Source organism: Rhinolophus sinicus, chromosome 3 (assembly GCF_057876585.1).
Source record: "Rhinolophus sinicus isolate RSI-liver-muscle chromosome 3, RSI-T2T, whole genome shotgun sequence".
Lineage (NCBI taxonomy): Eukaryota > Metazoa > Chordata > Mammalia > Chiroptera > Rhinolophidae > Rhinolophus > Rhinolophus sinicus.
Genome location: NC_142503.1, coordinates 87360288 through 87375515, shown reverse-complemented (window position 1 = coordinate 87375515; position 15228 = coordinate 87360288). Strand labels below are relative to the sequence as shown.

At 43.7% G+C, this 15228-nt stretch overlaps 1 protein-coding gene across 2 annotated transcripts in view; it reads right to left on the bottom strand.

Annotated features, from left to right (window-relative positions):
- The window catches only part of LMNB1 (lamin B1), a 44499-nt gene extending 42353 nt beyond the window's left edge, over positions 1-2146 (bottom strand). Inside the window, exons 1-2 of one of the 2 annotated variants that reach the window (XM_074328547.2) lie at positions 2011-2146; positions 1408-1809 (exon numbers count right to left, since the gene is read on the bottom strand). In XM_074328547.2, the coding sequence (XP_074184648.1) occupies positions 1408-1766 (359 nt within the window). In that variant the 5' untranslated portion in view covers positions 1767-1809; positions 2011-2146. Of the gene's footprint in view, positions 1-1407; positions 1905-2010 lie in introns of both variants that reach the window. The other variant, XM_019732387.3, reaches the window with a different exon arrangement.
- Between the last annotated feature and the right edge of the window lie 13082 nt (positions 2147-15228).

The window sequence follows — 15228 nt, the reverse complement described above, 5'->3', positions numbered from 1 at the left end:
ACTAAATACTTAGAGACTTTTAGTGTTCCACTATAAACCAGTCTATATTTTTTATATATTATATTTTTACCAAGTACACATACGTTTTTATGAGCCATTTTACAAGTATTCAATAAGGGGGGGAGTATAAATTCACACATACAAAACCAGAGATTGAGATGGACATTCACACAGATATAAAGGCATCCAGGGCCAAACAGAGTTAAAGTCAAAATCGATTTTCATCTGGCAAATTTCAATTGGCAATGGGGATGGAGACCGTGAATTCTGGACTCAAATTTAGCAAATCTCTAAAGTGTGACATCAACATTAAGTTGCCTAATGATGACAATTATGCCATTCTGCTCATCAGAAATTTAAGATAGGATCAGCAAAGGTTTGCAAGTTTACCCTTGAGTGCAATGGATTGAAAACCAGAGCCCCTTAGGAGGAATAATTACAAGTTATCCCCTTGCCACAACACTCAACATTTACACTACACCCTTTCACCTGCCCTGGCCTGTCAGCACAATGACAGAAGCAGCGACATGGTCTTTCCACTACCCGAAAGACCATTATTACGGGGGTTCAAAAGCTGGGGGAGAGACTGCTGCAGCGGGAGTAGGCGGTTCACAGATCGGAGACCCGGTGGCCATGACATGCAAAAACCGGCTTGCGAGTCCCGTGCAAAGATGCACCCAAGGGCCCCCGCCTGTCTCCGCAGAACGACACCTTCCCCCAGGGTAACCCAACTTGCCCAGGGCCGGCAGTGGCGCGCAGTTCAGATCCCGCCCCACCCTCTTCTCCCTAGGCTGGCGCAGAACAATCACAAAATGTCACAGGGGCAAAACTAAGCGCGCCAAAGCGAGATCCACCCCTCGGGAGATCAGGATGCTTAAGGCAGGTCCCTCCCCTTCCTCTCTCCGCCCCGCGCAGAGCTCATTCATTCTTGAGGCAAGTCCTGCTTGGTCCGCCATCCCCGCACCGCAAACCCACCAGACGCTTTGTCTCGAGCCCGGCCGGAAACCGGGGCGCGCATTCCAGCGCGCGCCCGGGCGCCACCTCCCCGCACCTGGGGCCGCGGGGCCTCAGCGCCGGATAACCCTTCTGTATCCCCGGGTCCGATGCCCGAAGCAGGGCGCTTCTGCAGCCCTACGCGCGCGCACATCGCCCGGTCCTGCCGGGTATCCAGGAGTAGGAAATGCGCATCCCAAACCCACCTTGGGTACAACTCAAGCCGCCTCCATAACCCCTGCGCCCACTAAGAAACACTAGATTCTTTATCCTTTCCTGAGACCAAGACCCTGCCCCTTCCGAAGGGCGTGAACACGCTGGCCCTCGCTCTCGGTCTCGGGGTTCTCCAGGCCGCCGCGGGCTTCGCCCCCAGCCCCTCCAGCGCGCTAACGCGATGGCCAAGCGAGTACTCACTTGAGGAGCAGCTGGTCGTGCTCGGCCTTGAACTTGCCCAGCTCTATCTGCAGCTTGGCGCGCTCGCGGGCCGTATCGTCTAGCGCGCGGCGCGCGTCTGCCAGCTCGGTCTCGTAGAGCGCCTTGAGGCCGGTGAGTTCCCGGCCACGCACCTCCTCACGCTCGGTCACCTGCAGCTGCAGCGCGCTGTTCTCCGTCTCCAGGCTGCGCACCTTGTCGATGTACACCGCCAGCCGATCGTTGAGCTCGCGCAGCTCCTCCTTCTCCTGCAGCCGCGACAGCCGCGTGGGGCTCAGCGGCGTGGAGGGGCCGCCGGCGCGGCTGCCGGTCCGCGGCGGCAGAGGGGTCGCTGTCGCCATGGCGGGCGGCGGGGCGATCGGCGAAGAGAGCAGAGCAAGGAGGCTGCGGGCAGCACAGGGACACGGAGCAGGCTGAAGGGAGCGAAGGCACAAGCCTGCGATCTGCGATCGCGTAGAGGCCGGCGTGGGGAGAAGCACCTGGGATGGCGGGAGAGGGGTTACAACACAAAGGGCAAAAGGGGTAAGACTAGGAATCAATCGTAAAAGGCCCTTCGTAAGAAAACGCACGCACACACACACTCACACACTAGGGAAGATATGGGGCGTGGGTGACCGGGAGAGCCGAGCAGAGTCCGCGCCGCCGCCGATTATCCCGCCTGCAGCACTTTGTTTCCTTTCTGGCGGGGCAGAGGGGCGGGCTGTGGGCGAGCCGCTCGGGGCGGAGGTGGCGCGAGGCCGAGCGTTGCACTACCCAACATGGCGGGGGCCTCCACGTGACCGCCGCCAGCCAATGGGGAGCCGGCCGGGCGCATCTGCGGCTCGGGGGCCGGGCCTGTAAATTCAAAATCGAGCCCCTGGGCAACCGTCCGCGCGGCGCGCGGGGCTGGGTGTGCCGGAGGTAGGACTGAGGGCGACGGGGCGGGGCGCCTGGGACTGCTCGCCGGCTGCGTTGGGCCCAGCGCCGGCCGTACCCTCCCACCATCCTGCGGGGACCCCTGGAGGGGCCGGGCCGGCGGGTGGCGGGAAGAAGCCGGGAGCCTGGAGGTTTCCGGGGCGGGTCAGCGCCGCCGCCCACACTCGGCAGTTCAGGGAAATTCAAATCTAAACGTCCTCAACAGCCACACGCCGAACTCGGAGAGGCCAGGGCAGCCGCGGGCGTTGTAACCTTATCCCCGCCCCGCGAGAGGGCTCGGAAAGCGGCTCGGAGGCCGGGTGCTGTGGGTTACGTAATGGGCGCCGGTGTCGGAGCTGCAAAACCCACTGCGTGCTGGTTCCAATGCAAGCCTTTATTTTCCCCTCAGATTTAAACGGTGTATCAAAACACCGCCTCCTCGTCAAATTGATGTAGGTATGTCTTGAAGCTTACAGATAAAGACCGCAGAAAAACCAGAAGCCCTTACTTTAAATCATTTGCTACCAGTACTGATGGGCGGTCCCTGATTCGTTTATTTCTTAACAATTTAGGGGTTTATAAAATCAAAAGCACCTCACATGTGATAAGATTAACATGTGAGTGAGCTATTAATTGCCATGCTTCACTAAAATCCAATATATCAAATTCTAAACTATTGAAAATTCAAGTGGAAATGAGTGCTGTAGAAAGGGACTCCCCTAAAATATAACTGACAACTGGTTCTAATAGAATGTCCAGTGTGGGGACAGAGTCCCAGAGAGCAGTTTCCAGCTCTCGGCCTCATGTGGAAAGGTGCTGGCTTGGGCAGTAGATGGCCATCAACTGTGCTTGGATGGCCATCAGCTGTTACCGGTTAGTGATTAGCCACTAATATACCTGCTGAGGCTACCTTTGGAGGTTGGTTGGTGGGCAGAGAAGCGGGTGGCAAATTGCCGCTGGCAAGTGCGGTTAGCAAGTGGATTACATTGCAGATCATGTTGATCCTACTGCCTGTGTCTCGCCCGGCTGCCAGCAAGACTGGGGTGCAGGAAGACCCCTCGTTGGGGTACTGGCAGATTTTTGCTTTTGTGTCTTGAACCGCCGCCATCAAGAATATAGTGGTATGACTCCCCTATCTATGGCTCCATTGATGTTCCTTTTTGGCCTCACCATATCCTGCATTCTTGTGTGGGGACCCGGAGCTGAGTCCCTGCATGACATCCACTCAACCCTTTGACAAGTTAACTTTTTGACTAATATTTATTTGGATGTATTATGTGCTTTTCATAGGTTATCCGTCCACGCAGCCGCTCTGGGGTGTGGGGACTGGATTATTTCCACTTGAAAATTCATTTTATAAATGAATTTCCTTAAGGCTGCCCCACAGACAGGACTGCATTTGAACCCAGATGCTTTCAATTGACTCCAGAGCCTCGCCCTTAACTACAACCTAGAAGGTCACTTCACAGCCTATTAGGAACGCATCTGTAGAGTAATTACAGGTTAGTTACTTTAATAATGGCAGAAATGAATACCAGGATTTTAAATATTAATCACGTCCCAGACATAAGAATTAGTGAAGGGCACCGGCCTGTATATCATCCTCTGAATTTCTGAGCACTGTATGAGTAATGAGTGCTCTCCTTATTAATGGTTCTATTTCCTGCCCTGTTATCTCAAAACTAGTAGACTCTTGAACAACAGGAGTTTGAACTGCCCAGGTCCACTTACATGGGTTTTTGTTTTTTTCAGTCAATGTACAGTCAGCCCTCCTTGGGATTTGCATTCGGGGCTTCACTGATGGAAAACAGTATTTTCATTCTGAGGTAGGAATCGACATTTTAGAATTGGCAAATGCAGAAGGTCGACTTAAAGAATACCCCGATTTTCATTTTCAACTGGGCAGGGTGGCCGCACCTAATCTGGTGGTGTTCTTGGGTCAACTGTACCTCCTTCCTTAACCCCCTTGAGAGTTAAGAGTTGAAAAGCTTCTATTTTGAAGTTGGTGTTAGGAGTTTGTTAAGTATTCAGATAATTTTAATAACTTAAAAGGGTCTGGAAAATCCAAATTACTGAAGAAGAAATGAGGCCTAAATAAGCTGAATGCTTGGTCCAAGGTGGTAGAATCAGGATTGGAACATAAATTCACTCTGGTTGAGGCCCTGTCCACTATAGTGATGGTTTGTTTTTTCTCTCCATACTCCCCTTTATGTCAGACTTTAAGAAAATATTTGAAAATTTTCTTTTAAAATTATTTTGTCCATTTTTGACGTTTTAAGACTGTATGTGAAGCGATTTCAGGCATGATGTTTACTGCTCTCAAACCCGTGAAGCTTCTCTTGATGGACTCCCTCAATCTCAGATTCTTTTAGGAGACTCATTATATCCTATTATCTGAAACAACAAATAAAGTCAGACAATTAAAGATTTGTTATTGACAGCTGTGTAACTTTATGAAAGTTATTCCTTGTGTAATGCGGGGGTCTCTGGTCCGGCTCCATGCACAAGAACACAGGATATGGTGAGGCCAAAAAGGACACCCATGGAGCCATGGATAGGGGGTTCATACCACTATATTCTCTCTGACAGCTGGGTTGGAGACACAAGAAGCAGGAGCCACATGATCAGCAGTCCGCCGTCTGCTTCTCTGCCAACCAACTAACCCCCCCAGTGTAGCCACGGCAGTTATATTAGTGGCTAATGGCTAACCGGTTACAGCTGATGGCCATCTAATAACTGAGTCAGCACCTTTCCACGTGTGGCGGAGAGCCCGGGAACGGCTCTCCTGGCTCTGTCCCCACACTTTGGTTTTCTGGTAGGTAAATGAGGAGTGATTCCTACCTTGCAGGAGTTTTTAAACATAAAATATATATGTAATCTGTTAGACGTATAATATGTGATAACTAAATAGTAATTCTTACCAATAGTAATCCTGTGTCTTCAAACAAAAGCAATGAAAAAATGGAAAATCTCTTAGAATTAGACAATTGTGCAAACATTTGGTCAGATACCTTACAAAATGTACATGTCTCTCGGTTTTTTGGTTTTGTTTTTGTTTTTTTCATAAATTTTATTGGGGAATATTGGGGAACAGCAACCTTGTTGTTGAGAGCTCGCACTCGAACCAACTGAGCCATCCGGCTGCCCCTCTCTTGGCTTTTTCCATGCTTAACTGTACCTGGAATAAGGGCTCTTTTGTCCCTGCTCTTTCAAGTATGACGATGTCCAGCCCTCTTCATTTAAATAATTCCTGAAATCCCATTACCAATCAATGTATTCCTCAGTGAATTAGAAGAAAAATAACAAATATAAGTTCAGTGACAATGCTTCTGTATTTACAAGGACAATTGTGATTTCAAATATTCTGCCTTGTTTTTTTTCCTATAAACCTTCACTTTCTTGTCAGGGCACATGTTCTGATTATTGGTTAGGCCATATACATCCCCACCGAGCCTCAGCTTGCCTTGTGATCATTTCCCTCTTCAGTACTCCTCCCATAACACACAGCTACCTCACTGCATAGAAAGAACTTATTTGACATTTGCCCTATTTTCTGCATGTCATTTGCATCTGGTACAGAAAAATGCAGGTACTTGTCAGATCTGGGCAGAAAGGGCCCAGACTAGGATGGGCATGGGGAAGCAGAGGCAGGGGAGGGAACAACTGAAAGTTAGCAGAAATCCACTTTTGTCCCAGGAGATGGGAATGACAACTGGTAGATAGCTGAGTTTACAATACATACAAATGGGATAGGTAGGGCTGCAGCAGAAAATGTAGAAAAATATTACTAAGTGGTATCTCTTCAATGTATGTTTGCTGAATAAATGAATGAAGAAATAATATGTGGTCTACTAGGCCATAATTCTGTTTAATACACTCTGCAAAATTAATACTTTTCTAGTTGTCATAAAAGAGTAAGAATAAATCATGTTTCAGAAGTTTGCATGGCTATCCAGAATCCCTTCCAACTCTGATTTTGAGTTTTGTATTTTAAAAAGAGCCTAAGAATTTTGATCGTTTATCATCTTCAATAGGATTGTTCTCTTAGCACAGCCCCGTGAAGTTTATATACTGCTCAAATTTTTCTACATTGCCTGTTAAGATCTGGATATTTCGCAATAGTAGGATTGGTGGAGTTATTTTAACTCAGTGGTTCAATTTGCACTCTTGCATTTTAGTTTTGTTATGCCAAAATATGGTCATAATACAAAAATTTTCTTTAAAAATCTTTATTCTTAAACTAGTATTTATGCATATGATTTTTAAGGTTTTTTTTTTAAATCTTACAAAGTTATGCCCCTTCACCGTATATTCTGTATCTTGGCCTTTGACATGGTAAAAATAACAATGAAAACTGGTGCCAAAGTGTAAGGTTTACACATAATTCAGCTGTTTCTTCTCTGATTGGAACGGACTCAGCTCAAAGAGTTAAGAGCTTTCCTTTTTTATGATGTCTTTAGTCAGCCACTTTATTTATCCTGATTTGTGGTTTATCCCTACCCAATAACACTTTACTTTATTCATTTAATTCTTAGACTATAGATGTGAGACTTCTCTCACTAAAATATCTTCCCCCCTAGCCTTCCCCTCTTGTTTTGCCTGAATTTCTCCATGAGACTTAATCTTTTGGGTCAGAGTAGGAAAGTAAGGTCACTGTTTCCAGCCCCACAGCTGAGTTCAAGAAAGCAGAGGAAAAAGGAAAATACAATATTTGCATAGCGGATATGCTTAAAAAAAAAGAAAGGCAATCTGGCTGAACCAGTGCCCTGCCTTCCATCTTCCCATTCCTTCCACCCCAGCCCCAGATGCATTGTGGGAGCCACACTACTTTGTCCACCCCTGGGCTGAGCTGAGGGTACAGATTGAGGATCCAAGAGTAGAGAAGGTTTGTGCCCACAGCGAAGTCCCCTGTTTTCTCCCACCTTGATGCAGCAGAGCAGAATCCAAAAGCAGCCTTCTCCAGACCATGGTAGTCAGCAGCCTTCAAAAACTGGCAAGGCATGTGAGGGGCCGAGTACACAACAGCCTAAGCTTCTGTGATGGTTCATTTTATGTGCCATTTAGCTGGGCCATGGTGCCCAGATATGTGATCAAACATTATCTGGATATTTCTGTGAGAGTGTTTTAGATAAGACTAACATTTAACTATGTGAACTTTGAATAAAGCATGTGCACTCCATAATGTAGGTGGGCCTCATCCAACCAGTCGAAGGCTTGAATAGAAAAAAGACTGGCTTCCCTCGAGCAAGATGAAATTCTAACAGCAGACAACCTTCAGATTTGAACTGCAACATTGACTTCTCCTGGGTCTCCAGCCTGCCAGCCTACCCCACAGGTTTTGGATTTACCAGCCTCCATAATCACATGAGCCAATGTCTTAAAATAAATCTCTTTCCCTCGCGCGCTCTCTGTGTACACATCCTATTGGATCTGTTTCTCTGGAGAACCCTAATATACCTTCCCAATGCCCATAAGTAGTGGAGGGGCTAAGGAAGGCCAGCAGGTTCAAGTAAGTGAAAGGGCCAGAGAAGCTGCAGACTGACCTGGGTGAACTGACCACTTGAGGCATGATGGAACTGTAGACACTCAGCAAAAGCGCTGAGGACAGATGTGACAGAGGCCAACATACTCGGGAACCACAAGACGTCCTATCTAAAGAAGGCTAGCACAGAAGGCAGACAGAGCAAAACCAAGAAGCAGATGGCTCTCCCTACAGTCGTTAAGAACCTCCTTGGACTTAGAATCAACCTCAGGGAGGACAGGAAAGATGAATCTGAGGGGTATTAAACTTAATGTGATTGAAATAGAAACTTAAACTGATCCATGCCACAGGGAGATTGCAACCCCATCACCAAAATGTTCTACATCTCTTCATGCTGCTTTTCTCCACCAGTCGGTTTTATTCCAACATAGGCTTTCTCCACAAGGTGGAAAAGCTGGCATCTGGGCACCCCAAGCCTAAGTTCTTCTATTTGCTCACAATACAAGAAATCTCAGGAAAACTGACTTGCCTGTTTGGGTCACGTGCCCAACCCTGAACCAATTACTATGTCCAGGGCTAGGATGTACTCTGATTGCCCAGATCTAGGCCAAAATCCACTCTTTGGGGGGCAAGGGGGTGGCAGGAGTTAAGGCTGCCTTCACCAAACCACATGGGATGGGATTCCATCAAGAATGAGGAGTACATCCCAGAAGGGATAAAGGGATGCTGGGCAAACAAGAACAACATATATCCATATATCTACCTCATGAAAGGAGAGTAAGAGAATTAACCTAAGTAGTCCTTTCCTGGCCTAAAAATTCTCCAGAGATCTGCATATTTTTTTAAATGTTAGAATAGAAACTCTTAAAGGCTTAGGATACCTAAAAAGTCCTAGTCATTTGCTTATTAATCCATGCACTAATTCATCAAACATTTGTGGGGGACTTACTGAATACAGAGCAAGGGTAGCTGAGGTACACACTCCCTGCTTTGAGTTGCTCAGCAGTCCAGTTGTGGACAGGCTACCATACGCAGAAATAAAGGATGCCTCAAAGTGCCAGGTACTAAAAAGGAGGCGTGAACAAAGTAATATAGATGCACCAAGTTGCAGAGAGGCCTCTGCGTCAGGGATGAGGAAACCACTGGCAGACAGATGATCTCTGAGCTGCGCTTCAAAGAATGTCAGCCTCCGGGGATTGGCAAATGGATCTGGTACTTTAAGGAGACCTGTAAGTGGCAACCCACACCCCCTAGGGAGAATTAAGGGAAACCCCAGATGAAATCCCTAATCTCATGGTGTGCTTTTTATTTCAAACCACACTGCATAGGGGATGCTTTAAACCAGGAATTAGTAAGATGATAAAGGAAGCCAATCTCAACTTTAGGCCTGGCTTACGTCAGTCAAGAAAAAATGGAAAATTGAGGAAATTATAATTAAAACAAGTAATTTACTTAAACTGAGTCATAAAATAACAGTTATGCCTTGCCTAAAGCAAAACAGAAATAGAAAACTAATTAAATAGGAAATTTTATTGAGAAACTCCTGTGTGCAAGGCACTGCACTACTTGCTATGAAAGAAATTTTTTTAAACTATGAAATGTGATTCGTTCCCTCAATAAAGGTATTATGGGGCCGGCACGGTGGCTCAGGTGGTTAGAGCTCCATGCTCCTAATTCCGAAGGCTGCCGGTTTGATTCCCACATGGGCCAGTGGGCTCAACCACAAGGTTGCCAGTTAACGAGTTCGGAGAGGGATGGTGGGCTCCGCCCCCTGCAACTAAGATTGAACACAGCACCTTGAGCTGAGCTGCCTCTGAGCTCCTGAATGGCTCAGTTGGTTGGAGCGCATCCTCTCAACCACAAGGTTGCCGGTTCGACTCCCACAAGGGATGGTGGGCAGCGCCCCCTGCAACTAGAAACGGCAACTGGACCTGGAGCTGAGCTGCGCCCTCCACAACTAAGACTGAAAGGACAACTTGAAGCTGAACAGCACCCTCCACAATTAAGATTGAAAGGACAACAACTTGAGTTGGAAAAAAGTCCTGGAAATACACACTGTTCCCCAATAAAGTCCTGTTCCCCTTCCCCAATAAAATCTTAAAAAAAAAAAAAAAAAAAAAAAAAGAGTAAAGGTATTATGTGTGGAAATGAAATGTGTGCAAAGGAATAAACAGGTTAAGCAAGCGATCAAGCTATGAATGACAAAGGTCCAAAGGAGAGACATTGATGGCAAGTGTCAAATCACTGGGACAGCTAAAAATTTAGAGAATGAAGAAATCCCTTCAGGCCAGAACAGTATAAGAGGATATCATGGAAAAAGAGGATTTGAACTGGACATCGAAGTAGGGGAAGATTTATTTCACTAAGTGATTTGGATTACAAAAAAAATTTACACACAAGCTTTTCAGGAATAGAACTATTCCATAAAATAAGATGACTGTATTTTGTATGCAATATTTGTATTTGTGTACATTGAATATGAATATTAGAAACTGGGCAAGAATTTGGACACCTACATATCTGGGATTTAAGGCTACCCAAAACATTCTGTTAAAGTAAAAAGATGACACTGAAAAGTAAGTGGAAACCTCTCTGATTTGCTATATATATATATATATATATACACATATATATGTATGTATATATATATATATATATATATATATATATATATATATATAGAGAGAGAGAGAGAGAGAGAGAGAGAGAGAGCACGAGCGCACAGGAGCAACTGAAACTTTCATATACTGCTGCTGATAGGAGTGTAAAATAATACAACCACTTCAGAAAATAGTGTGACAGTTCCCTATAAAGTTAAAAGTACACCTACCCTGTAATCCAGCAATTCTACTCCCAAGACCAGTGAAAGCTCATGTCTACTAAAAGACTTGTATGAGAAGTTTATAGTAGTTTTATTCATAGTAACCCAACCCAAACTGGAATGAACCCAAATGCCCGTCAACAGGAGAATAGACAAATCAATCATGGTATAAGTACTATTCTACAATTAAAAAGAAGGAGCCAAAAATACATGCTGCAATATGGATGACTCTCATGAACATTATGTTGAACGATAGAAAGAGTACATTTTATTTGATCACATATTTGAGCACGATCTGTTCTACTGATCATATTCAAATACTGATCTCCAGTAATCCAGAGACCTAAATTCTTCTAATAATATAACAACTTTCTAAGACACTGAATGCACACCACTAGTTGAATTCAGTAAGGGCAGAGAAGTAATTTTCGAGGGAGGGTGGGGATGAGGAAAAAGGGAATTATCAGAATCTGGGGTAGCAAAAAAGTTTACCTATTGTTTTGCTAATATAAAAAGATTGACTAAATCTTCTTGGCCAGACAGGTTATGTAAAAGCTGTGATTCTCAACTGTGTGTGTGTGTGGGTTCGAGGGGGGGGGGGGCAGGTTGGGAGACAGCTCTCTGTTCCTCGGGGACTTTCTCAGATTTGGGGGGCAGATGAGAATTTTTATGTTTATCCAAAGAGATCATGGGATGCTAAAGTTACGAGGCACTGCTGTGAAGAACATACAGGAAGTACAGCACAAAGCTCCTGCCCTTAGTCTCGCCGGAGCTCTTGAGTTACATCCAGAACCATACAAGCCTATATTCTATCACATACCAGAAGTAACGAGGTCAGACAATCATGACAACCATGACTGCAAAAAAATTCTATCACTCACTGTGGCATTTGGAAAAATCACCCTGTGGTAACTTGAATCAACGTCTTCATGAGGTTTTCAAAACCCGTTGTCATTTAAAAGAAATTGGTTTCATTTCTCTAATCTTAACTTCTCATTTCATTTACTATATACTTCCTTTAAGGGACTTGAGTTAATCTTAAAGTGAGGGGTGGAGAAACAAGTTCTCAGTTGTCATAGGGAAAAAGGAAGTCACAGGGGTAAGTCCAGCATTTTTATTTTTAAAAGTAAAGTGAATCCCAAAATGTCTTTCACCCCACAATAATTAAGATGCCATTCCTCCTATGAACCCCCATAGCATTATCATCTATAGCAGTCATTTGAAACCAAGCATATTGCTTTGTGATCTGTCATTGTATCCAAATCTTAAGACTCTTGAAGACAGCAGAATTTCCCTGGGGGACACTGCAGATGATGAAATCCTGTCACTTTCTGTCAATGGCACCCATATGGGAGTAGAGCAATATAGTATGACAATGGATGATCTAAGTACCCTGGCCTTTCACCAGTCTCTCAATTCTCATGAATCTGCTTTATCTAATAGATACTTCTGTATACTTCCTTTGAGCAAAGAACTCTACTAGGCATGAATCAAGATACTCTTAAAGCTTCTCAAAACAATTATTTTTAAAACTTTGTAAGAATTCCATTGGGAAAACTTATTTTCTATTAATCTTATCTGAAAATGAGTCTGATCTGTAATGTTTATTTTAGCAACTATTACTGATAAAATAGTACCAAGTATAGTAAAATAGCAACATATAATGTAAAATTTTTTCTCCTTAAAACCAATAGCCTATTTCATCTTCAGTTTTACAATGTCGTCTCAAATGCTTCTAGCAAACTTGGTCATGATTGTTGATGAAGAAATTGGAGAAAATCATTCATTTGATTAAGATTGCACATTTAGAGAATTGAGTGTGGCATGCTAAGCAAAGAGAAGGAGAACGATTGTTTCACCAACCCCAAATGGAATGTTACATTGGACACATTGCTAGGTCTAAAAGATGTTCAGCTAATGGGATACATATCAAATACAAGAAATACAAGAAATATGAGATACATATCAGATACATGCATCACATATTAGCAAGCTCAAGGTGAATGTGAAGGTTAGAAATTTGGTAGATGGGAATTACAGAATTGCACATTAGGATCAGAATTAATGTTCTTTCTGGATCACAAACTAGACACTATTTACTTCCTCTTGCCTTTTAAAGCTCCAAAAATGGTTTGAACATAGGAGATTGAAGCAGTTGAAGACCTGGGTGCCAGATCTCTTTCTGCCATTGGAGCTGGGACAAGAAAGAATGTGGAGAATTCTTTAGAGAGGTAGAGTAGGTTGATTTGATCAATCACTGGACAAATAAAACAGAATACTTCAGAGACTGATGGGGTTCAGGCAAAATAAAGGCAGGGCATTGCAGGTTTTAGAATCTGGCATATCCAAGTGTTGATCCTGCTCAGTCACTCACTACGTGACCTCCAGCAACTTATCGTGTATAATTTGCCCTGTATAATGTGTACCCATGTTTTTGGCCCAAACTTTCAGGGAAAAAATATTTCATTTTAATTTTTTAATTCAAATTTTTATTTATTTACATTTAGGTACTTGTTTTTGTATTATAAAGGAATTTGAGCATTTATTTTTTAATATGGTACAAAAAATTTTATGTAACAAATCGTTACAAAACACAAGAACAGATACAAGGTACAAGAAATTTTATCTGCCAGTAACAAATTTACAATATTTACACATCATAGAAGGCCAAGAAGTCTTCCTCATTGCACATTCATTGTAAGTTCAACAAAATCGATTATTGTATTCCACCGTATTATTTTGCACATGGATATCGTTATTGATTTCTAGAGTTAAACTTTTAACTCATAAGCATAAATAAAAGAATTAAAAGCATCTATATAAATATGGAATTAGTATTACCCATGAATAATGTGCATCCTTGTTTTTCCCTCATAAATTTGGGCAAAAAAGTGTGCATTATACACTGCAAAATACGGTACTTAATATCTGTGAACATTCATTTCCTCAAAAGGCAGAGCAGGAACTAGCAGGGATTTTGAAAGGATTAAATATGTTCATGTATGTAAAGTGTATCTCTACGTAGTCAGTGCTCAGTAAATATTTATTACTTTCCCTTCTACAAAAAGAGATTCGATTCTTCACGATTTTGAAAGCTGCTATTTAAATTAGCATATAAAGCATTAGAGCAGTACTGAGAAAACCAGTGCCTGATGGAATACTGCATTTTCCAAACATAAACTGCTTTGTCATCCTCACTGATGTTTACCTTGGCACACAGTCAACAATTATGCTTTGAGTAGTGCCTGTCGTGATTGACTTACTACAATTTGATTGCTTTGAACAGACTTGCAGTGCATACCATTATGACCAGCTCAAGAGAAATTACCAAGTGATCAAGACACAGTCCCCAACCCACAGAAACTGACAGTATGCGAGGAAAGGCCACTGTGAGTACCTCTGGCATGTGTTCTGCTGAATTTTTTTATAATTACCTGTAAGCCAGCCTCTCTCCAAACACAAGATGCCATCGCTGTCGTGTTTGGATTTCAGAGCCAGTTTTATCATTTTATCGATTATTTTTAAGCTATCCGGGAGCAGTTTGATTAGTATGACTTGATTTTTGTAATAGAAATAACAAATCTTTTTCAGTTGGTGTTGTCAAAAACATGAATGGGCATCCAGTTATTGCAAAAGATGGAAGAAGATAAGATCCATTTTTCTTAGATACATGTAATATTTAAATCTAGATTTTCCCTTTGTATATTCCTCCACCACTTCCACATTTTGAATAAAAGAAAAAAAGTACATGCTTTCTGCACTGCATGACCACAAGATCAACTGCTGCTGCCTGCTGGACAGAAACTGGGTTATTAAGGGTGCAGCCATCTGCTTGCCACTGGCCCTTGGTGAAGCAAGAAAAGCTAATTAGCACCCCACCCTCCCCTTCATCCCCACCCTGCTCTCCCTGCCTCCACCATCTGGCTGGCCTCCCCTCGTTTTGCACCCCAGCCTCTGTCTGTTTCCTCTAGCTTTGGGAGGTCCAAGTTGTTTGCCTATCCTAGGAGGAAACAAGAACAGGCTTCAGCAGCACCCTGGGCCATGGCTTCTAAAATTTGAAAGGAAATTACACAGATTACCTCCCCCTCTCCCACCAATGATGTTCTCTTTCACTGATGCCTGGTGTCTTACTCAAAACATCTTTTTTCCCTGTCCATGAACATTGGTAGGTGTAGAATCCAATCTATTGTGTAATTGACAGTTCTCTAATGATTGACAAGTACCTAAGTCCTACACTGAACCTCTCTCATCTAGTTCAGTAGGGTTTGGCGGGGCAGAAATGGGGTACAGAATCATTAAGTTAATATAGTACTTGTATATTTCACCATAAAGCCACAGGAAATGGTGAGAGGGTACATTTAATGTGAAACATCAATGACAGCTCAAATGCCATTACTCATGAAAAAGATGTGAGATAAATAGGACATCAGTGAGGCAGACTAACACTTTGAGACGTCACAGAATGAACAGAGTGAACCTTCTAACTAGTAAACAAATACAGACTAGCTATTAACATACAAGAAATATGATTCTCCTATTTACCTGAGAAATAGTGCAGTCTGGATAAACTGACGTTTCACTAACAAAAATCCTGCTTAACCTTGGA